The sequence below is a fragment of the Chiroxiphia lanceolata genome, chromosome 3 (assembly GCF_009829145.1).
Source record: "Chiroxiphia lanceolata isolate bChiLan1 chromosome 3, bChiLan1.pri, whole genome shotgun sequence".
Lineage (NCBI taxonomy): Eukaryota > Metazoa > Chordata > Aves > Passeriformes > Pipridae > Chiroxiphia > Chiroxiphia lanceolata.
In genome coordinates this window covers 112,882,570-112,906,866 of record NC_045639.1, presented here as the reverse complement: position 1 = coordinate 112,906,866, position 24,297 = coordinate 112,882,570, and the positions used below count along the sequence as shown (strand labels likewise).

The 24,297-nt window shown below is 43.5% G+C and overlaps 1 protein-coding gene across 4 annotated transcripts in view; it reads right to left on the bottom strand.

Moving 5' to 3' along the window:
- Positions 1 to 3,056: 3,056 nt before the first annotated feature.
- Positions 3,057 to 24,297, bottom strand: part of TFAP2B (transcription factor AP-2 beta) — a 33,355-nt gene continuing 12,114 nt past the window's right edge. For 2 of the 4 annotated variants that reach the window (XM_032684188.1, XM_032684187.1), the window contains 4 exons: positions 17,368 to 17,587; positions 14,677 to 14,795; positions 11,930 to 12,071; positions 4,166 to 9,906 (listed from right to left, as the gene is read on the bottom strand). In XM_032684188.1, coding sequence (XP_032540079.1) covers positions 9,606 to 9,906; positions 11,930 to 12,071; positions 14,677 to 14,795; positions 17,368 to 17,587 — 782 coding nt within the window. In that variant the 3' untranslated portion in view covers positions 4,166 to 9,605. Of the gene's footprint in view, positions 3,124 to 4,165; positions 9,907 to 11,929; positions 12,072 to 14,676; positions 14,796 to 17,367; positions 17,588 to 17,851; positions 17,927 to 24,297 lie in introns of those variants that run through there. The other 2 variants (XM_032684186.1, XM_032684185.1) reach the window with 2 other exon arrangements.

Below are 24,297 nucleotides of genomic sequence, written 5' to 3'. Positions count from 1 at the left end.
GGTGATGCTTTGTGCACTGAGATAAACTATTGTTAGCGCTGGTTTCATGAGGCAAAAAATCTCCCCTGGTCCTTTGATGGATTTTTACAAGGAAAAGAAATGCCCACAAGCATTCCATTCACCCTGGCGTTTTAAACAAGTGAAACTCTGGATATAATTGCAATTGTAGACAATGCTCTTCATAAATCTCAACACGCACTAATTTATCACCTGGGAAGGACCAGTGGGTTTTGTTTTAAAGGAAATGTTCCCCTGGACCTGAGGAAAGCATCCTCCTCGCGTGCCGTCGGGAGACGAGGGAGATTTCGCTGTGTATTTAACAGGAGTAATAATCACCGGCACAGCACCTCCCCACGCTAGGGAGTCGTGGAGGTCCCACTGCACTCAAGAGACTGTTTGCCTTTGCTTTAAAAACACCTTGCAAATGTTAAACCTTTCTTTCTTTCTTTTTTTTTTTTTTTCCTGCGTGGATTTTTTTTAGTATTTGTCCCATCCGTGACCGGACGGGGGTAAAAAGATTCTTGCCTCTGAAAATTCGGGTAAGAAATACATGTGCAAACACACGCATTTTTTTTCATTTTAGCGTTGTTTGGAGGAAGTTCCAAAGTGATTGCGGTCATTTCGTAATTGCTTGAGATTCTGAGGTTTTTTTGGTCTTCATATTAAGGAGACAGTATAGAGACACTCTTAACTCCTAAACCCCCAGAGATTTACTTCTCCCTGCCCCAGGAAACATTCACAGGCAGACGGGGGAATTTTGCTGGAAGGGAAATCGGGGCAGCCTTTCCTACGCTGGGACATCGGGATGTGCGGGAAGCAGCAGAGCCCTGCCTTGAGGGGAGAGCGCCGGGAAGGACCGGCCCCTTGCACCGGCCGGACTCTGTTGCAAGGGTTAAATTCCGAAGGCAAAAACAAGGAGCTTTTTTTCTTTTTCCCTTAATTCCTAAAAGCCAGTGGTGGTGTGAGAATGGAACCGACTCGAGCTACGAGCACTTGTGACACGACGTGTGACACAATGTCCCGGTACAGCTTTGCACGGACACAGACGCACGTCCAGCTACAGGGAGAAATATGTGTGGATGCCTGTTTACGAGGGAGACAGAGAAAACAAAGGAATTCGGTGAATGTATCGGTCCTGGGGATTATTTAAGACATTTGACCCTTTTCATCATAGGGACACCAGATGTTATTTATGAAGTCTCGTATTAATGTGGGTCATACCATGCAGGTGGGAGGGAAAAGGGGGGGAGGGGAAAAAAGCCAAAGGAAGAATGAAAAAAAAGAGTTCACCCCAAAGGGATGAAAGACAAAACTGATGTTTATGACAGTATAAATCACGGTGAAGTTTTGTAATGGAAACTAGAACTACCTGGAGTTCTAGGAAGAAAATGGTGTAAGACAAGAGAGAGGGAGGGAGGGAAGGTCCCTGCTGGTCATGGCTGGAAAAGCAGATGAGAACCCAGCGCGGTGCTGAGCTGGGGTTCTGCTGGGTTTGCTGGGTTACTGCTGCTACTGTTAAACTCAGTTTGGGTTTAACCTGAGCTGCAGCAGATGCGAGAACAGTAGAAAGACCAAGAGGCAGGGAGGAAGGAAAAGAAGAAGAGAAAGAGAGAAAAAGAGAAAGAGAGAGAGAAAGAGAGAAAGAAAGAGCGAAGGAAAGAGAAAAAGAGAGAAAGAAATTAAGAAAAAGGGAAAGAGAGAAAGAAAGAAAGAAAGAGAGAAAGAGAAAAAAAGGAAGAAAGGAAGGAAGAGAAAGAGAGAAAGAGAGAAAGAGAGAAAGAGAGAGAGAAAGAGAGAAAGAGAGAAAGAGAGAAAGAGAGAAAGAAAGAAAGAAAGAAAGAAAGAAAGAAAGAAAGAAAGAAAGAAAGAAAGAAAGAAAGAAAGAAAGAAAGAAAGAAAGAAAGAAAGAAAGAAAGAAAGAAAGAAAGAAAGAAAGAAAGAAAGAAAGGAAAGAAAGAAAAAGAAAGAAAGAAAGAAAGGCATCAATCTGATCTTGGCTTGTTCAAGATCACTGGGAAAATGTAGTGGAGAAGAGGAGATCAGCTGGAATATTTCTACTTTCCTACCACCTCGTTTCCAGAGCCCCGTGCTCCAGTGCCCGAGCCCATCCCGGGCACCGCCGGGGCAGGACACACCGCTCCCTCCCGGAGTAGCGAACTTCACTTCGTTGTAAACATATACATATATGTGCTTTGAATTTGCAAGCTTAGCACTGTCGCCTGGGGCCTGGGAAACTCGGGGTGAGCCCTTCCTCCCTTCGTCGGGTCCCGTTTTAAAGGGAGCCCTCGGTTTCCACAAGCAGGTCGTTCTACAGAGTTACCAAAGAGCGATCCATTTGTTTTGGTTTAGTTTGGGGTTTTTTAAATCCTCTTTTTACATAAGTGTTACACAGTTCATGGACAACAGAGAAACTTCCTGGTCTCCCCCTTTTCCCCCCAAACAACCTCCTCCCAGACTCCACTGGGAGCGGTGAGGGCTATTTTGAAAGGTTTCATGCAAAACATGTTCTCTACTAAAAATAATACCATCGGTGCGATGAAAACAAAAGCAAACAAAACAAAGTCCAAAAGCACGGCGTACCGCCTGGCTTTGGGGAATCAGCTCCAGCGCCGCTGCTGTTCCCAGCCCACCGGCATCCTCGCCACCACACCTGCCCGCAGCTGGGTCGGAGGTGTTGGAGAGGGGAGGTTTGGGGTTCCCCCACTCCCCGGCCTGTAAAGCCCCAGTGAAAAGGAGGAAAGAAAAAGGCGGGAGGGGGGAAGGATTCCCTCTACTCTTTTCTCGCAGCTCCGCCGCTCCCCCACCTCGTTTTCCCTCTTCTCGGACCCCGGGCACTGCTGCTCCCGTCCCCCCCATCCGCCCACCCACCCGCCTCCTCCATTCCGGGCCCCACAAACTTGCTCCGGGCGTTTTTGCCATCACACCACGGAGAGAAAGTAGGTCACGGCTGAGTCCAAGCCTGGCGGAAGCCGAGGCAGCCGAGCCTCGAAAGCTTTCCCATAGAACACACTTTGGGGTCGTCGTTTGCAGTGTTGTTTGGTTTAGGTTTTTTTATTATGATGAAGATGATGATTTATTTTGGACACCTTGGGCGATCAGCTGAGCCGGTTCCTGTAGTCCAAGCTGGAAGGAGAGGGAGAAGGGAGGTAGTTTGGGAGATGGAGGTGGGGCTGGATTTATTTTCTTGCTATTCCTCCATCCCCTCCTAGAGAACTATCAAGTTGCAAAAATTGATCCACTGCCTGTTAGGGCTCCTGCACCTCTGTCTGCCCTCTCCAATCACCGCTCTCTCTAAAAACCAACAGATAAATCCCAACCCAGACGAGCCTTCGGAGCGGGTATTTAACTGAAATAGTTCGCCGCAGTAAAAGCGAGGCTTTAAACCGGTTTTCCACCCTCAGGGCTCCCTGTTTGAGCACACACATGTGTTTGTTTTCAGGGTGACTGTGTGCAGGGTTAAAATCGACAGTCCTTTCCAGGAAAAAAAAAAAAAAAAAGTGTTTTCTATAATACCAGTAGAAAACAATTAATTAAAAAATCCTGAGGCCTTAATCTGCTCCCCCTCCTCCTTCCCCCAACCGCAGGGTAAACCCCGAGTCACTGCGGAGTGGCTCCGGATTCGCCCTGGGGATCCGGTTCTCCCCTCAGCTCCGCGACGATTACAAACCTAAATAAAGGCGATTTGGGAACGGAGGGGAAGGGAGGGGGGAAGGTGGAGAAAGGAGTTTTCGTTGGAATATTTTCTTTTGTTAATTGCTGGTGCTGCAGGTGGAGACCCAAAGGTAGAAAATAATCCCGCATTGTGAATACGAACATCTCCCGATCTCTATATAAGAGTATAAATATACATATATATACACACACATCCAGGTATACAGAAATGAAATGCACAATAAGAGTAACACAACAGTGGGGTCAAAAAAAGTTTGCTGATATTTCAGACTTACATAACATTTTCTTTTAATGGCTTATACTTTAGAATGAAAAAGATTTACTCCTAATTCAACTGGTAAAAGCAAAATGAAACGAAAGCTCACGTTAACATGACATGAGATTTATTACAGGTCTGCTTAGAATGAGGAGGTAAGAGTGGGAAAAAATATGGACACTTTTGAGTCAGACAGAAATAAAATACCAACATTTCTGAGAAGCAATATTTATTGTCTTTTTTTTGACTTTTTTTTTTTTTTTTAATGTAGAGACATGTCCTGAATTTCCCCAAAGCCTAGAGTGGGAAAATAAAGACTTCTTGGCGTTATAAGTAAATCCGTCTGCAGAATCAAAGCAGCACCAACATTCAAAAAAACTGAAGAGGAAAATACAACAAAACACAACAATCTCTTTTTTTTTTATTCTTATTCTTATTATTTATGTAAATCAGGTCATCACTGGACAAGAAACCAATTTCTACCCATTACCATAACAGCTTGTCTATAAAGAACAGAAAAGATTCAGATAGGATACTATCTAGTCAAGCGGGATTTTTTTTTTGTTGGTTTTATTTTTTCTTTCTTTTTTGTTTGTTTTTTTATATACTTTTTGTTTTTAAATTCCCCCACCCATTCACAGAGGTATAGAGTCACAGATAAATAACCCAAAAACTACTTGCTCGCCATATTTACACATTCCCGTTAAATTAAGCATAAATAAATATATACAAACTCAATACTGAATGCCTCTCCGCACTTCTTCTCAGGAAGAGTCGATAAACTGATATTTCTCACTGCATGGTCAGATTTTTCAAGAAGAGGAGGTGAAAAGGATTGTTTGGGGCATAAAAGGAGAATTTATTATTTTTTCTTTCATCTTTCCAGTTTCTCATTTGCTTTTTCAGAGCTTTGCATTGGTTGGGGTTTTTTATTTTTTCTTTATATCTTGCTGGCACACAGTGTTTCGTCTCTCTCTCAATGTTCAGGCGTTTACCAGTGTGTTTGGGGATGTTTTCTTTTATTTTTTTTCCCTTTGTATAAGAAAATATACTATTTGTAAAAAGCCTACGGTCTCTCACACAGGGAAGCCGGAGGGGAGGGGGAGGTTGGCCGGATCGATCTGGCAACGCTTACGGCAGACGAAACAAGCACCAAATTCTCCGAGAAACGCATTAAAATAGAGCCGGACAGGTCTGTATGGTAAACCGGTCAGAAAGAGATGAGCAGGGAAAGGGAATAAGCCCTTTGGGCACAGCTGAAGGTCTTAAAACCATCCTTCCCCCCCTCCTTCCCGGTCCCAAATGCAAATTTGGGGATTTGGGAGGAGGTTGGTCTGGGATGCAAAGGGACTTTAAACAGCTTCTCACAGAGAATTTCTATTAGGTGGGACAAGACACGACCCGATTTTAAAGAAATCATCGGGTTGTAAAAGGATTCCCATAAAACTGGCTTCTTGTTTCCTTCACATCTTGTATGAATAACAACCAGGAAAAAAAAAAAAAGGTCAGGGAGCGTACAAAAACAAAGATCTTTCCAACGGCAAACAGAGAATTGTTATTAAAAAAAAAATCGAGACTGAGAATGAAATAAAATTTACAGCAACCCACCTGTTTGGTTTGAAAACAAACTTTTCACGGTCTCTCCTCAAACTTTTCCCTTGAGTTACAAAGCAAAGCTGCCGTGTTAATCCTCCTGTTTATTGATTTATGATCCCGAGGAAACCAAATCTTTTAATAACTCAATTATCAGATAAACGTCTGAGGTGCCCCGCCAACACAAGTAGTCGGGCTGGGAAAGTGGAGGGGAGCAGGAAAATGCCTTCCAGAGGGAGGTTGAGTTTAGTTTGGGGGGGAACATCTCTCTCAGCACTGATAGGGGCCACCAAGTAAAGGATATTTCCCTCTGAGAGCAGCACGAAGCCAGAGGGAAAACAGAGATATGTGCTTCTATGTTATGTTTTCTCCCTGTTTGCATTTCAATCACAAACCTCGTGGATTTTGTCTCCATACTTTGGGGGACAAATAGGGGGCATCCCCCTGCGATCAATGGGAATTTGGCTTTATTTTGCCTGAGTGATGCACAGCCTGACAAGTGCAGTCTGTCTCTTCCAGGTAGAAGGCACGAGAGACAGATTGAAACTCTTTCCTCAACATGCTCAACGTTTAGGTCCTGATCCAGGTGACCAAATCTGTGCCTAGGGGAGATTTCAGCAGCAGCAGGATGAGGCCTTAACACGTGTGAGCAGCTCTTTCCCCAAGAAGTTCCAAAGGTTCCCTCTCCTCATTAACTCACAGTGGTGGTGGGATAACTGCCTTCTGCAGTTAAAAAGAGCATTCCCAATATTTCTCCCAAAGACAAGGGAAGACCATCCCAACATTCCCCCAGAGCCTTCAGCTGGAAGCTCTGGGATGGCAGGGAGCAGGTCCCCATGGGCCTGTGTGTGCAGCTGGGGAGGTGGAAGACTGAGAGCCAACTTGGGGGCTCCCCACACCCAAAAGCCCCACTGGGTGATTCTGGAGGGCTGGACCCAAAAAATCCTGTTTGCAGAGGGCAGACAAAGCAACATCCAGCACTTTGTGCTCTGCTTCAATAAACAGAATATTCTCATCAGGTAGAGAAGGAAGATGTGCTTTGGGGTGGTGCCATTTGTTCCTCCCCGGATACACACACATACCCTCTCCCTGTCCCGCACATCACTGCTGGGACATGCCCTGCACTGGAGTCTGGAGTGCCCTTCCCTAGAGGTCTGATGAAAGTGGAGGTGGTTGGCGAGGGGTAGGTTTTGGAGGACTGGGAGCTGCCTGGGGGTTGCTTTTCAGCCTGGGAATCCCCAACCTGCTGGTGAGGGATCCATGAGGATTGACCACCACACCTCCTCTGGTGACATCCTCAGGGCTGTGCCAACCCCTGCCACAACCAAACCCACTGGCAGGGACATACCAGGGTCTAAGGATACCTGCAACTCATCCCAACAGCCCATGGAGAAGGCTACTTGCCTCAGTTCCCCCATTTTCTCACGGGAGATCCCCTATTGCACTCTGCCCCAGAAGAACCAAAGGTCCGTGAACAAGGAGCAGCTCCACAGGGGTCAGTGCTCCTTGGAGCCGGATGATTCCTGGGTTTCTGTTGCCACACACATGCCCAAATCACAAATAGAGAACAAGAGCTGAGACCTTGCTGCACAAAGATATGAAAAGCAGGGCAGGTCCTCAAGTGTAACCATGTCTCAGGGAGCTAAGGACACTAAGGGTGACAAGAGGATTGTTTGCTTTATGTTTTAAGGAAATTCTCTTGAGGGATGTTGAGAGTATTGCTGAATTGATTCTCCCCCACCATCCAGTTTGGAAGGTATCTAGAAATTAAAGCAAGGCTAAGGTTTCTCTTTTATTTCTCTCTCTCTCTCTCTCTTGTTTTGAGTTCAGGTGGGCCTGCTTGGGGTGGTGGGATTGAGTCCTGCAGCTTTAACAGGGATCCTGGGGGGAGACCTGACCCCAGTGGAATTTTGCCAGTGACTCCAGGAGGTTTTACCCACACCCAGTAACTGTTCTGACATAAGCAAAAAGATGTGTTAGTGCACGAACCCTACCCCACTGAGAAACACATGCAAGTACCCGAGACAGCAGAATCCAAACAGAAATTCACATCCTTACACTTCAGAGTTATTTTTACCAGAGAAGACAAAGAAACGTATGTTAAAAAAAATTAAAAAAAAAAAAAAAAAGAGAGGAAAGAAATAAGAATTCCCCTCCACCCTCATCAGCCCAAATCATATGCATAAGACATCCTGTCAGACACCAAACCACCGAGAAAAACATTGGAATTAAGAAGTTTTTTTTCCCCCCTTACCACACCGACTTGTTCAAAAGCAAAGAGTCACAAGATATTTTTTTTAAAAAGCTTTCTAAGAGAAACAGATTTCCTCAGACTGAGTTCAGAAATCAGGATATTCCCTGGCAAACCCTCCCCACTCCCATCACGAGGAACCAGCTCACATGGCAACCCTTTCCTCCCTGGGTACAAAACCCTAGTGCCAAGCAAGTGCGGTAACATTCAACACAGCTCTTATTTTCTTTGCAAGAGTACACCTTGATTTCAACTTATATTTTTATCTCATTCAAATTATTCCCTTTGAGCTTCTTTAAAGAAGTGCACCTACAGAATTCTGTAACAACTGGCTTTGATTTGAAAAAGCAAAAAAAAAGCAAAAAAATAAAAAGTATCAGAATATCAGAATTGTGGATTTTTTTTCTCTGTACCTGATATATTGTGTAGGGATCTCTAGTCCTCTTTGAAGAAGCTCATAAGCCAAGCGGGCAAAGCTTTAGGAAACAGAAGAAAATAAAATAGTGCATACTCCTGAGAAAGAATTACATACTCATATCACTCATTTTTTGTTGTTGTTAACAGTTCTTTAAAAATGGGGGAAGATATCTCTCACACACACTAGTCAAGGAAATTAAGGACTGAAACATTGGCATAGTTAGGAATATAAAACTCCCTAGAGAAAAAGAGGAGATCTCAGAAAATTAAGAAATCAGATAGTGCTGACATTTTACCAGACCTTACTTCCAGATTTTGCAACCCATTTATAGACAAGGCATTTTACCATCAAGGACAAGTACTAAATTACAAAGGTATGTTTGCATGCATTAATATGTGCGGTTCTACACACATATTTTATATATATATATATATATGTATATATCCACATATATACATATATATACACAAACATACACAGCATTCACACACCCCCCTGAGGAGGTGTGTGTGCACATCCACAGATGCACACACAGAGGCACACACACACCCAGACACGCCTGTAAACACTGGTCATCTAAACAGAGAGTCTGTCTAGACCAGGAAAAACAAAGCAGTTCTTAAAAAATAGAGTTGGTTAATTCAGCTGAACTATAGTGACTCGAAACTCCCCTTCTGGTGGCACCTGAAGTTAAGATGCTGCCATGAAAGCAGCTGGTTGATGGCTTGGTGAGGGGTCTGTGCGCTCACCTCCCCTCCTTTCCTAGTCTAGACAGAACCAGGGTGGCGAGATGAGATGGGAAGAGTTGGGGGGAATGATGGGGTTGCTCAGAAAGGAACACTCTGGAAGATCATTTTAGTCAAGGTGGAGACAGGATGTTGTTGAAAACAAACAAAAAAAAGAATAAAATAAAAAAAAATAAAAGCAAGACAGACTGTGCAGCTCAAGAAATCAAAGCACTGACACCAAAAAGGTTTCTGCGATTTCTTGCAATAAGTTATTCATTTCTTTCTTTTATTATTATTATTAATTATTATTATATTCCCCTCCCCCCCAAATCATTATTTAAAAAATGTGAAAGAACAGAAGTGGGAAAAAAATCCTGGTGGTTGTCTTCACACGTTCCTGGCAAGAGACTCTGAACCACTGGTCTTGCGCCATTGTGCTCCTCTGATCTTAAATTATTGTCTTTCTTTATTATTGTTTTTATTTTATTATTATTATTTTGTCCTACCTAATAGAATTCTTCCAAAGCCCAATCCAGTATTTTTAAAGCTAAAATTAAGAAGGTTTTGTTTTAAAAGATTCTCTCTCCCTTTTCTCCTCTTATTTATTTAACTTTTTTCTTTTTCCTTTCTTTCTCTCTAATTTTTTTCCTCTCTCTCTCTCTCTCTCTCTCTCTCTCTCTTTCTCTCTCATTTTCTGTGTTTCTCTTCCTTGTCTCCAGTTTTACTACCTGGTCCTTCGCCAGATGTGTGCCTGTTAGCAGTGTTGTTGTTCAAGAACATCTTGTCCATGCCTTTGAGAGCTTCAGTCAGGTAGTTTTGGAGGGCCGTGAGGGCAGCGCAGATTGCGGGGGCCCCAAAGCCATGAGTGATGAGGCTGAAGTGAGTCAAGCAGCTCTGAATGCCCGGTTCCAAAATAGGGGTGGGCCGGCTGTTCCCAATGGGCGTCCTGTCCTGGGCCAAGAGATCTGTGAATTCTTTACAAAGTTGCCTGCAGGGAAGAGAGAAAGCCAAAGAGAGGAAGGGAGAGAGAGAGAAAAGTGGTCGTTAGGCTCGTCCAACCATTCTCTGCCACAACCAAGGCTGAAGGAAGGGGCAGGGTCAGGCCAAAGCTGATCCCAAGACAGAAGATGGGACCTTTCTGTTGCCTTCCTTTCCCAAAACTGCTTGAGGACCAGCTGTGGTGAGCCAGCAGCTCAGAATGATGTTCTTCAGGGGAAAGGTTTTTGCATTCACAGGATAACACCAGGTCTGGACATAAAAATCTCTCCAGCAGCCACGAGGATTTTCCCAAAGAACTGTGAAAACCCAGCTCTTCTTGGTGGTTCTAGAAACAACCAGGAGGAAAGGGACGTGTGCCTTGGGTCTGCCAACCACCCATCCTCCTGGAGGCCTGACTCTGGCTCAAAGCAGCTCCCACCAGTGGTGTTCCCAAAGGAAAGCACAACCATGCACTGAGAGCTACTGGCTGCACTGGGACTTGGTGCAGGGAAGGGTCAAAACAGAGCCTCCTCTGACACCGCTGAAGCTGGGCCACCTTATTGAGAAAAAGCAGGACTGTGGGACTTCATGATTGCTTTTTCATGGCATGAGGAACAAAGTGAGCACTTCTAATTTTATTTTGGGGGGGGTGACACCCCAATTAGCACATCAGAGTAGACATCTGGCTCATGTTTGTTTGCCTGCACCTTTGAAAAATCAGATTCGACTTTTCTAATGAATTCACACACACACACACTTTTGCTTTACTCTGGTCCACAAGACCTTCAAGTCAACGAGTGCCTGGGCAATGTAGAAATCCTGGGGGCTGGTGGGGCTCCCAAAGGAAGAGTTTCTTTAAGGGTTCCCAAAGGAATAGGGTTTTTTAAGACAGATACCTACCCAGGGACTGGAGGGGGAAAAAAAAAGGCCAGAATTTAAAAAAGAAAAAAAAAAAAAAAAGGAAAAAAGAAACCCTTTTAAAAAGACATTCAGCTCTCATCCTCTGAAATTCCCAGTGGGTTAAAGGTTTCAGAGGGTGGGGGAAGATAAAGGTCTACTTCTATGTGTATTATCCATTAAGAAAGTGCAAGAGAGGAAACTTTGAATTTGGAGAACAAACAGTAATGAGTCCAACATTTTACATCTTCAAAGAGCAGAGCAGGGTCTGCGAGCAATTAAAGTTCTGGGACATTAATATCTTCTGACCCTGCGGAAAGGGCAATCAAATTCCAATCACGTCTAAAAAACATCTGGACAAATTTGAGCAAATGATTTTTCGACCCTCCATATATTTCTTTAAATTACACTGTCATCGGAGGCAAGGCACGTCCCAGAGCATGAAATAAATGAGAACTGTTTGGGCTGGTATTTTTCTTTTTTTCCTCTTTTCCTTTTTCCAGATAGATGAAGATGTGTGAACACTCAGCACCCACTGCTGAGGACTCGAGCAAACCATGAAGCCTCCAGTGAGAAACCTGGGAGGCACAGCCAAGTGTAAATCATCACATACAGCACATCCACCGAGGAAGTCCCTAGGGACAGACATGGCTTGGAGGGGCCAAACCAAGAATCATCAGCAGTACACGGTGTTGTTCTTCCATTTTTTCTCGTTTTTTTCCTCTTTTTTTTTTTTTAATATATATTTTTTTAATTAAATCACACGGAAAATCATTGCAATTTGGTAGCAGACAGACAGGTGTGTGTGAGCAGCAGGAGGGACAGACAGACATGCTGTGGAAGCAAAATGTAGAGGGTTTTTTTCCCCTCTTCCCCTTAACTGGGAGTGGCTTGGAAATTATGCACAATAGACAGGGAACAGTGGCCTACAACCTCTATAGGGGCAGAGTCTGTTGATAGGATCCCCACTGCAAGGGGATGCAGAGGTCCGTGGGGCGATAGGAGCATCCTTCTTCCCCGCGGGATCATTGGAATGTGGGGAGTGGAAACTCAGTCTGCTTTCTCCTAGCAGTGAGCTCAGTGGAAGGGTTTAAGGAGGGGAAGGGCAGAAGGGGGGTATTTAATTTCACACTCACTTTGTAGCAAGCAGCATGTTTTTCCTGGAGTGGAGGTCGCTGGGGTCCGTGTGCTGTCTGTTCAGGTATTCAGAAACAGCTTTGGCTGGGAACTCCGTTTCACAGATGTACCCAAAATCCCGAGCTAAATGAACGGCCTCACCTGGAGGGAACGAGAGGGGGATTAACACCTCCGAGCACCGCCGGCCCCGGGCTGGGCTGGCTCCGACCTGCCCACCGCTCCCCTGGGAGACACCAGCTCCTTCGGGCCGTGTTTGGAAAGCTAATAGTATCCCTTCCACCTTAGGGACAGGCTTCATAGAATCCCTTCCACCTTAGGGACAGGGCTCAAGTATGTGTTTTCCCTCCACAAGCCCTAATTTGGGGACAGAAGTTGATGGGACAGATTTTGAGCTGATGAGATTTGCTTTTGCTACAATGGTTGTGCAGAACACAGGGAAAAACACATACATACCACTCACACACAGAATAAACTTTAAAATTAGCAGGGCCAAAAAAAAAAAAAAGGTAACCAAAAAACCACAAGGGAAACCTAGAGAATCCTGAAAGACTAAAGAACTCAAACTCCTCTTAAGAGCAGAGAAACCATTCCTATTTCAACACATCAGATCATTGTCCAAAACTTCACAGATGTGGATATATTGTGAATATAATGTTAATTCTTTGTGGGACATTATATACACATTTTATCCACACAGAGTACTTGCATCATTATCACAGTTAGTGCCACGTTTATAAAATTATGGAGATAACTGTATTTAGCCCGATGGCAATTTAATAATCTGCATTTTTAACTGACCATCATGTAACAGGAACTCCTCTCTACCCGGTTGAAAGATAACAACTAATGGTAACTTTTTCTGTGAAAAAAAAAATAATTATTATTCTAACTCTAATTCTAATTGTCATTTTTCCTGCCTGCCTGGTTTCAGGTTTCTTGCCTCCAGAGGTTTGTGTCATCCAACTCCTACTGGTGTACTTCATACCACAAGAAGACAGTAGCTGCAGAAAGGAGGAAAAGAGGAGGGGAAAAAAACCCCTCACTCTAGGGGGATTCCACCAGATTATAGCTCAGCCCCTCTAGAATAAAGCATTAAACCCTTTAAAGCATCGCCTGAGGGACGAGGGGGAAGATTTCCAACACGTAAAACAGGTATGTCTAATAACTCCAGGACCACATTATTTTTAACTATCAGGAGTTGCTTTCCAACGTCATCTCCTGCTTCCCAATGCTTCTCGCTAATGATCAAACCGGTTAATGAAGGCGAGAGCACCCGGGAGAGCCTGAAAGTGGGATTCCCGCACCGGGAAGAGTCCTCCCGGGCAGCGTTAGGGCAACAGAGGCGGGGACCGACCGGACCATTCCTGCTCCTGGCGATACAGGAGGAAAAAAAGCCTGGCTGGTGGCAGGGAAAAAAAAAAAAAAAATCAAACTTCATCAGGTGCAGCTTCTTCCAAAGGGAGGGATCTCCGTGAAGGTAAACTGTTGATTTGTGAGGGAATCAGGGGAGAGCACAGGAATGTACACCTTCCTGCACATTTGACATAGAGCTCAGCGTCACTACACAACCCCACCGGCTTCTGAACCTCGCACCAGCCTCGGAGAGGGGCTGTGAACTGGGGTTTCACACACACAGCGGGGGCGAAGCTGCGCTAACCCGGGCGCCAAAGGGCACTTGTCACCCCCGAAACGCTTCACATCTCCTACAGCGAGCCCCTGTATCCTGTATCCGTAACCTACACCGTGCCTCGCTCGGCGTCACCTCCACGCGGGTACCAGGAGGAGCTCCCGCCTCTCAGCCGCAGTGTTTTTGCGAGCCTGCCTTCAGCTCTGCACGCGGTAAAAGGTCTTATCGCTCCCATAACTCAATCAAAAGAGTTGAAAAGTTAGTATCTAGCACAAATATTTATGCACGCTTACATGCAGGCGAGATAAGTGGATTATTTATACGCCTCTCGGTGTGTATGTGTCGTGCAGATACATAGAATTTATAATTGCATCCATACTATTCCGGATAGGTTTTTTTTGGAAAAGGTCCAACTTCTCTTAGCATAAACACGCACATATCCTAAACTTATTAGTGACTCTAAATTTTCCTTCTCGGTACAGTAACAACAAATCAAAGGCCACCAAAATGCCATTAGCTGACTTGAAATGTGTTGAAACTTCACTTTCCCCTTCCCTCTCTCCTTCCTCGGGAATAGCTGGTCTCTTTGTTCAGCTCCAGCCACCTTAAGGGAAACCGAGCTCTGCGAGTCTTAAATTGTTCTGGTTTCTTACAAAAAAAAAAAAAAATTGTATTATTTTTCCCTATTGAGCATCTTGTAGCGTCTATAAATCAGCTCGGGAGGAGCGAATTAGCGAGAGGATGGAGTAGATGTGGAGTCGGAGGGCACAGACTGGAAATGAATAACAACGAGGAATGGGACTGCCCTGCAGAATTACACATACATACACAGGTACACACATATACACGCACAGGCACAGACACACTCCCTCATTCTTGCCACCAAGAAGGATCAATGATCCTCCAGCCAATGACTTCATTTTTGGGAATGGGATCCTTCATCGTGCCGGTGTTTCTCCTAGCCCGCCCTGAGTTTCACCTCTGCAAGGTTTTCCCACCTGATCCCCAAAGTTGGTGGTGTTTCTTTCTTTTTGTTTTTGGGGGTTTTTGGTTGGTAAAATGTCAGACAGGAGTTCAGAGCAGGCAGGGGTGTGAAGGGAGCTGCGACCCTCGGCTTACCTTCCACCAGGGAGGTGAGTAAAGTGACATTTGCGGCCTTACGCCTGCCGGCTGGTAAATTCAAACCGATTTTTTCTAGCCTTTCTCGCAAAGATCTCCCCCCGTTTTTCGATTTGGCTCTAGAATTGCAAAGAAATTAACATCGTGATTAACCCCGCAGTGTTCCTGGAAGAAACATTTAGTCTGTGCAGTCAGCGGAGCCTGGGAGGGTTTTCACTCGACGTTAAGGTCTTTGGGGGTGTTGAGTTCTGCTCGGCTTTGCTGAGATTTGCCTAATTTCTCCCAAGGGTAGAGGTGGGGATGAACCCACTTTCTCCCTGTTTTATCCAGGGAAATCAAATAATGCCAAATAGCAATAATTAACGGAAAGGTTCCGATCTAGAGAACAAATCGGTTCCTGTTGTATGACGCCAACTTGCATTACGATGGAGCAAAGGGATGGGCAGAAAGGTGGAGGAAGATTCAATCACCTGGGTTTTTTTTCCCTTAAAGAGACAGAACGGGAAGAGGGAATAAAAAAAAAAATCGGAAAAGCTCAAAGGGAGAATGTGTGCGCCTGTGGACAAATAGAAGAGGAGGAAAATATTTATTAAACCATTTCGAGCCCGCGTGTGTTCTTGCGCGGGAAGGCGATGCTGAGGGGAAGAACTCACCTGAGGCAGGGGGCGTTATATAGAGGGAATAGAGGGAACAGATTGCCTGGGGAAAGATTTGAGTATCTGTCGGAGGTTACTGATAAGGGCAATAAAAGGATGAGTGAGCTATGGGAGGGAAATTCAGACCTATTGTTCGAACGCCCATACATATGTAAAGCCTCAGGGATGAAATCTTGCCACCTGCGAAGTCCAGGAGAGTTTTGGCACCTAACAGCAGAGTCTGTCCCAACTATCTCTTAGTTCTTCACTTAAAATTTGTTTAAGAATTAGCAGTCACACTTAGCGGAAGGAAATCAAAAACTACAGAGAAGCCAGACTGGTATCCCACTATTTTATATCAAAGTAAATCGGACGGGATGGCAGAATTGCAAGAGAGCAGGTTTTTATATTTCATCTGCTCTGAACCAAAAGCTTGTCTAAAATTTAGATTCGAGATAGGAACTGAAGTCAGCAGTAGCCAATGATTACGGCTTGGGCCACCTCCAGAAATCCACTGAAGTTCAATAATAATGTTTCTTTACCTTGATAATCGTATTTTCTACATCTGAGGGTATCTCTCAGATGTTCTCCCTGCTCCATTTGTGGTTGCGCAGAAGGAGCAGGAAGGTTTAGCATCTGTAAGTAAAAGTCTCTGCTGCTCTCACTGGCAAGGCTCGCAGCTGAACAATGATTACAGACATTCACGTGGAACTGCATCTATTTTAGGAGATCCTGATTCTCGTGTGTGTGTTTGGGTGACTGACTGCATGGAGCAGAACTTTCCCTCTCATCTCCAGACATGGAGCCAGAGACCCCGACGACATCAGGGGTTGGTAAGGGGAAAACCCCAAACATAAACTGCATTTTAAACCACCTTAGACTCATCACATCCCAATTGTGGCTACAGGAGTTGTCAAGATATTTTCTCCTCTAAGATTAGCAACTTTTAAACATGATCTGAAATTTGTTCACTGTCAATTTATATGCATTTGTTCCTGCCTAAAGTCTGTTCCTGCCTAAAAGTCCTGCTTTTCTTACCAGTCTAGTGTCCACCTCTCCCATAGAAAATGAAGTCTTATCTCCTGTCAGTCTGAGTGGGTGAACTGGTACCTCATGTTGGCACCTCATGACTTCTCTGTTCTGAATGGAGACGGAGCTTTGGCTCACCTTTCTTACAGCCAAGTCATACTGACAAATCACAGTCCCTCAGTCCCTGCCAAGAAGAAAAAAGCCTTTCTCCCTCTTAGTATTTCCAGTTAATGACCTCAGAGCTTGAACTCTTGTTTCTTTTAGATAAAACCACAATCTCTCACTTGATATGATCGAGTGGCAACAAGACCTCCCCATTTTCCTCAGCACCAATATTGCCAAATATTTTGAGGTCTTCAGCAAAATCCACCGGGATTTTAGTGGTGATTTGCACAAATATTAAACAGCAAAGGCCTCGAGCCCAACTGTGAGTGATTCCTCCAGCAACTTTCTCTGCATGAAGCACTAAGTTTCTGACTTTCAGAGCTACCTGTTGACGACTTTTCTTTAGTCAGGTACTTCTCTACCTTACCTTGCCTATTAGTTCCCTGCCGATCTCAATAATGTCTTGTGTGACAACAGGTCTCATAACTGACATAATTGTCTGACTGCTATTGCCATACAGAGAAAGCCTCGTGGATTTATCCAGGAAATCCCTAGAAATACGTCAAGTCCTCAAAAACCTCCAGTTCACCCTGAATCACATCCAATGTGGCATTTTATATTGCCCACTTTCTAAGAGAGAAGTGTGAGTAGGAGAAGAGATAGAAATTCTGTTCATGTACAAAAGCAAAAATCTTCCTTGCCTCAGTTCCTTGATTTGTGAGCAAACAGGGCCAAATCTTTCTCTGCTCTCCAAACATTCATCTCAACGTCTGAACACTGAATATCTCCACTTTATCCATAAAGTTACACACACAGGCTATGACAATAAGGTCAATGCATATTTGCAATCATCTTTACTGTTGACCAAGTATTTCTGGTGTGTGCAGGGAGACCCACACGTGGTCATCTTCGTGCCTCTTACCTTCTAAGGACTCCTCCTAGGAGGGATGCGTTCAGACACTCTGGAGGGGAAAGTCGCCTCTGAACTTCTCCCACAGTTACTTTGTACTTTGAAGTTGAACTAAGCAAAGACAAGCGGCCGGGGACAGAGCAAAACACCTCTCCGGTGTTGACTGAAATTCCACCCAGGAAGCCATCTTTATTCATCATCAAAGAAGTAACAGATTTTGGAGGAACCGGAACTGGAGAAAGAAAAGGGGAGGAGGGGAGAGAGAAATCATCACGCCACGAAGGAGCACGGGATAACCACAGTCTCTCTGACATGCACAGAACAGCAAAATGAAAGGGAATTTTGAAACTCTGGCTACCTCCAGCAACCTAAAGGGTGCTGCTCCCCCAACCTCTAGGAAACTGCTCCATGAATGATGGATGGAGAGAAGGGTGGTACAGTACAGCCTCTATGCAGGGTTTAATCATTGGGAAATAAAATACATATTGGCAAGCACCTGGCAACTTTCGGGTTTGAGCCTGTGTCTCACCCAGAGCCCCCCGATGCCTTTTGTACAACGGACAGCGCCTTTCTGGAGGGGAAAAAAAGAGGAAAATTTACTTTTTTTTGGCTAATGTTTCCATTACTGCTAAGCTGAGCCAGGAATAAATGCAGCACACGAAGGGAGTTGCTGTCTTAAATAAGTATAAAGGCTGGAGGATACAGCAACGAGAAGACAGCTCTGTTATTGCTTTGTGTTTTTATTAAGTCTGGTTTATGAAATAAAATGAGTCTTTTCCTTTAGAAAAATGAACACCAGGAAAAAAAATATCTGGTCCTACCATGGTGTTCTCCACTCTGATCATATTGTGCTGTCCGTGAATTACTGGGAACTCTCCCGCCCCTAAATAAAGCTGTTTTAGTTACTGTAACACATATTTAAAGGTAGTTATAGGGAAAAATAAAAAGAGAACGATAAAGTGAAGCTAAATAAAATAAAACCATGTTGCTCTGCCTAAGATAAAACGAAATATTTCTTTTCTCTGAGAAACCAGTGAGGTTATTTTAAGGGTAACCAAGGGGATTATAATGAACAAATTCCTATAATAGCAACCAGACACACTCAGAAATAAACAAAAAAATTGGCTAAACTGAAACGGAGAGCAATTCCCCCGTGACATGAATTTTGTTTACAAATGAACTTAAATAGCTCTCTCATAATTGTGTGTAACTGTTATGATTTACAGCAGGTGCTCTAATCAATCACCCAATCACTTTAATTTATAGGGAGCCTCACTGCATTTTCCCAGTTGTTTCATTTCTGCAAGTAATTGATAACAAACCGTACTTAAGGTATGTTTTATGCAGGAGTTAATAAGAGCTGACAGCTGCTACTGCTGCTTCCTCTTGGATTCACGGTAACACACGTTTCCTTATAGAAAATATACTCCAAAACTGGGGGGGTTACTGGTGGCGGAGCCCTGGCAGTCCAGCGGGCATGTTTCAGAGGAGAAGACTAATTGATTACACACCCTCTTCGAGCAGATACTACTTCGCAATCTCCCGTTTCCACTCAATCAATTGCAAAACCAATTCGGCAAATAATAGGGTTCTATTATGCACATATGCCAGCTATTTAGGTACTTATAATACATGTCAGTTAAGTCATAAAAGCCCTGTTTATTTGCAACATATCTGGAGAATCAAACCATTAGGGTTGAGCGGATATTTAAGTCGTCTGGAGCTGCTAAACAATAAGATCGGGTATCCTAATATATTACCAAGTGCTAACTACTGGGCAATTGCCAATTTTATAACCTCAGTGTATGGAATAGACACAACCGTGTTTCACTGTTTTTATTACAGATCATTTCCTACTGCCAGACCAGACCCCCACAATAAAAGCTCTATAACAGCTAAAAACCAAAAGGCATGTCGATTTTAGATATACATATTGCTTCTTATGCCTTGTATATAGTCTCCAGTATAAACAAATTATTTTGAGTGGCTTGACTTCAGGGAATCAGAAAGTGAAATGGATTCCTATTTCTCTATTATTTTTACTTAGGTACTTTATGCAGCTCATAAAGGCGGTTTCAAATAGTTTGCGAACGGCTCAGAAACAGTTATAAAAGACTTAGAGGCCCGCTCCTGTTTTCATTGCTATTAATAGGATTTTTTTTTTTTTGCTATCGATTCTATATAGGAAGACTTTTTTTGTGTATCAGAGGTAGTACAGCAGAACAAAAAACCATATGTATTTTCCCCCATTACACACAAATATATCACTTATTTCATGTACTATAATCTATTTGAGTGAAGTATCAAGTTAAAAAAAAATAAACTAAAAAAAAAAAAGTTAGATTAAAGCAATGCCACCAGACAGATCTTCATGACTGGCATTTTTTTCTTGGGACAAACTCACGGGCTCAGTGGCTCGAGTACACCTTTACCGTGGCTATATTTAGTGACCAGTTTATCAGGTCACTGTCCAGTGAACTGAGAAATTAAACAAGAGGCAGCAATTCCACGAACATCTGATCTTAGTCCAAACTCACTAAAGAGAGAAGGACCCGTGCAATGCTTAAATGCACCTCAGCCCACTCGCTTTGGCCTTTCGGAGCACTCATTACATTAGTTAACCTTTGAAATATGGATTTTCACGTGCTCGGTATTTTTTTTTTCCCTTGCAAATTGCTTTTGGGAAGCAGGCTGGCTCCCTTCCCTGCTACGCTGGGATCTCCTCAGCTTTTCCTCCCACCACTGTTTCCCTGAAAAGGACGGCAGGAACATACCCACCAGCTGGAGCCTGATAACTCCGAACCCATTTTGAGGCTTACCAGGCGGTGTAAGCATATCTATTGCAATTTCATAGCTTCAGAGAGATGTATTCTATCTAGGCTCTGTATCTTCTGTAAATTACCTAATGCTGCCTCAAAAAAGTGTTTGCCATGGAATGAATTATCTCTATCTATATCATATCTATATGTTTATCATGGCTAGAGCTTTTCAGATATAGCCCAGACAGCAGCAGAGATAATGGAACGTGGAGGTTTTGTGGGTGAAGAGATCCGTGTGTGCGGCTGCATGTGTCAAATCCCTGCGTGGATGTAAATAAATCCTAATGCAGGGTGTATTTTTAGCCGATGTCAACTTTCCCAGTTGGTTGGGAATTGCCACAACTGTTGGAATAAAACAGAATAACACACACGTATCCACGCAGCGTCCCCATCACTCCTGCTTTCACTTCATCCCATTTAGTTCTTGTTATCCCCAGCAGAAACTGTTCGATTTTCTTTCACTCCCAAACTCTATAATTCCCCCTTTTAAAATCCCTGCCTTCTCCCTTGCTTTATATTTCTTTCTTCAGCTCCTTTGTCTCTCTTCTCTCCTTTCTCCTTTTCCATGCCTTTATCTCTCTTTCCTCCATCCTCCTTTTTTTCTCCCTCCTTTTTCTTTCCTCTTTCTCCTCCTGTGGTTCCTTCCAGCCTCTTTGTCATTTCTCCCCCTTCCATTTCTCTTCAGCTTATCAATAAACCGGGAGAGCAACAGTAGCCGCTTGATTTGTTAGTAATTATAAGCATACTGTTCCTGCAAACGGGATCTCTAGATGAGTGAGATCGCTTTAAAACGACAGCAGGAAATGGTGGGGAAATGGAGCATGGCGAAACTCAGCGTGAAGCTTTCAGTTCTTTACATGTTTACAATTTTCTGTGCATACATTAAGTCTTAGGGTTCTTTTTTTCTTTTTTTCTTTTTCTTTTTTTTTTTTTTTTTTTTTTGGTGGTTCTCTGTTGGGTCTCTTGCCAAAAACCTGTGAAAATGCGCACAAATGTGAAGGCACAAGAGGAAATGGAAATAAAAGCTATTTTATGGACACTAAATATAAAGGAATAATAGATGTATGTCCTGAAAATAGCTGAATAATAGGGGTTAAAGCTATGGATATTATTGCAATAACCCCGGTGAATAATCTGATAGTCAACCAATCAATCAATCAATCAATCAAATAATCAATCAGAGGAAATGTTTCTTATATTTCTTACCAACAAACATCATGGACAAATTAATTATTGATCAACTGTTAAATTCTTTCAATTTTTTTTATCTGCCTACTGGGCCTGAAATGAGTAGAAAATTCTTTGTCCAGTATAACAACAGGACTTTGGTGTAACTGGTGATTTGATCTTACTCAGTCCCCAGTTCTAAAAAGTCCCGAGCAGCGTCTTACACGCTGGATCTAAAAGACCCGGATCTTATTTTAATTTTAAGGAACAAATACGGAAAGTGTGTGTTCATCTCCCATTTCCTCCTGTCCCCCTCGTCTCCTCCTCTCCTCCCGCCCCTCTCCTCCAACCGCAGTCCCTTTCCTCTGCAAGCCGGGACTAAATTTCAAAGTCAAACGTATTCCCTCGAAATTGTTTTGCATTCAATTAAAGGGGATCCTAAGGTTCAGTGGGTAATCCAGGAATGAGCACGAAGCTGAGTGGCAGCAAAGCACCATCTCCGATTCCCAGATCTATCACCTGAAAGGCTGAGGCCAGAGTGGTTTTCAGTTAATCATTTATCCGAAACTTCAAGAGGTGGGGAGGAAAGTCATGTCGTGTTATTTCGAGTTGAAAGCAAAAGGTTAGGACACCTTCTTTCGTATGTTTCCCCGAAGTAGTAGGAACAATAGAGTGTGTTTGCAAGGAGACCACGAATTAAGGTGTTCGAGTTAAAATGGCCTTCCGTGCTAAATCAGGTGTGAGTGTGCAGGCGACCGTCAGAAAGAGCTGAAAGTAAATAAATACATCAGAATAATTTTAAGACTCTGACTGTGCCCCAGAGTCACAAAAAATTAACTTGGGACTTGGGCCACGCAAGGTTTTGCAAGAGGACAACTTCTTTCACCACAGTCGGTGCCAAGCAGATTTCAGATGAGCACTTGACAAGGGAGCTCTATCTTTTATTCCTGACACATGGAAAGCTTTCCCTTCATTTCAGCAGAAATCGAAGGAAAGGCCTCCATACGGGCAGCCGGTAAGCTCTGAAAGCTTAGTTATGACTGATATTAATGCTCTTGGTGATTATTATTATCATCTTAATGATTTATCTGGCTCCCTCCCTCCCACTTCCACCACCCAAATCTTAATGGAACTAGGAGTTAAGGATGATTTTTTAATGTCTCGTTGCATTTTTAGGCTGTTAATGTACCGCATCCTTCTCATTATTAGTTTATTGATTGTTCATTGACCAGCCCCCTTCAAATCGTATTAACCACCCTCTGCCAGTTTAGATTAGGGGAGTTTAAAAAGCACCTTTCATTATTTCCCCGCCACCACCATCACGACCACGGTGGAGTTCAGGCTTGGTAGCTTAATGCTCGCTCTAATGGGGCAGCTAAGAGACGAGGGGCCACGGTCCCTGCCTATTGCATTAATAGCTCAAAGGGGGCTAATACAGAAAATTAGCCTTAAACGAGCTCTGGAGATCTCCAAATGAAAGAGCCATTTATCACGCTGGCTACCTTCACTTCACTCGTTTGCTCTCTCTACTGGGAACAACTCATTTCCTCTTAACTAAATTACTTCAGAAATGTCAAGTAAGCTCAGATAGCAAACATAACAAGAGGCTGGGTATGTGTAATCTATTGTGGGGGATCGATACGTGAGATAAATCAATAGCCGTGTATGAATCCCTATATAATTTCCTTAATAATTTGGCAAAGCTTTTGCATAGATAGATAATTCCCTCTGCAGGCCTGAAAGACCATGAACAGACACAGTCTGGGTGATATAATTAAGTTTAGACTCCAGGTCTCCATCATACTTCTCCCACCGCTTTGTAATTAAAGAATTTTAGGCACTAAACTAGGATTTGGTGAAGTAGACCCCCTCCAAGCCTCGACTGGCAAATAGGTATCACGAGAATGTTCCACTGGACAAAAATCAGTCAATACCTTTCTGTCTCTCTATCTATCTGTACCATCTGCCTGCAATAACGACTCACAGAGTTTAAATAACTTATTCTTCCTTCAAAGTACAACCTCACAGCTACAAACTGCAGGGAACAAAGCGAAATTGATACTGAGCACTCTCTGTGTTGCTCTTTCTCTCGTCCTGATTAAATATTGACTGCCACAAGTGTGACCTGCTATTTATTACCCATTTCTCTTCCTCCATACCCAGGAAAATCGCTGGGCGAGAAAATACAATATTCCTTTATGCTGGGAAGTCTCTTAGAGCTCAGCATTACTTCTAAGGAAGAAAACGCTGCTGCAGTGACTTTTAAACAGTTGCAAACACATCTCAGGGTCTTTTTTAGCAACCTAATTTCCAAAGTGCATATGTCTCCTTCTCATCATGTGTAAACTCAGAGTATCTCTTCTTCTGGCTGCAAATAGGCACATGTAATCCCATATAGACGAGACTGGGTCTCTTTAGGAAGCAGCTGCTCGACCTGGGGCCGTTGCAATGCCCACACATAAAAAGTACACCTAAATGTATACCTTACACATATAAAAATCTATACCTGATCCATAGAATTATTGATATTCACATTCTAGTGCTACTCGCTCTCTAACTGTACCACCGAGCACACACGTGGAATGTCTCTGCTGTCCTCGTCAGCTGAAAGAGGGAGAGACACAGACGTGTGCGTGTTAAAAAAAAAAAAAAAAAAAAAAAAGAAAGAGTATTTTGAACTGTGTATTCTGTGAAAAACCAGTGCGGAACAACATTGGGAAGGAGTCTCTCGGCCACAAATCAAGCACCAGTTAATCAAATACACACAAGAGACAACACAGTGTATGAGGTGTCAAGTGGGGGTGGGGAAGGGGGAGGAGAGCGAGGAAAAAGAAAAAGGTTAAAAATACAACCAGAAACCATCAGGTTACAGACCCTGAGTAGATACCCCATTAAACATTCAAACTGAACCAAAACAGCAGAAATCTTTTTTTTTCCTTTTTAAAGGTAAGTAACT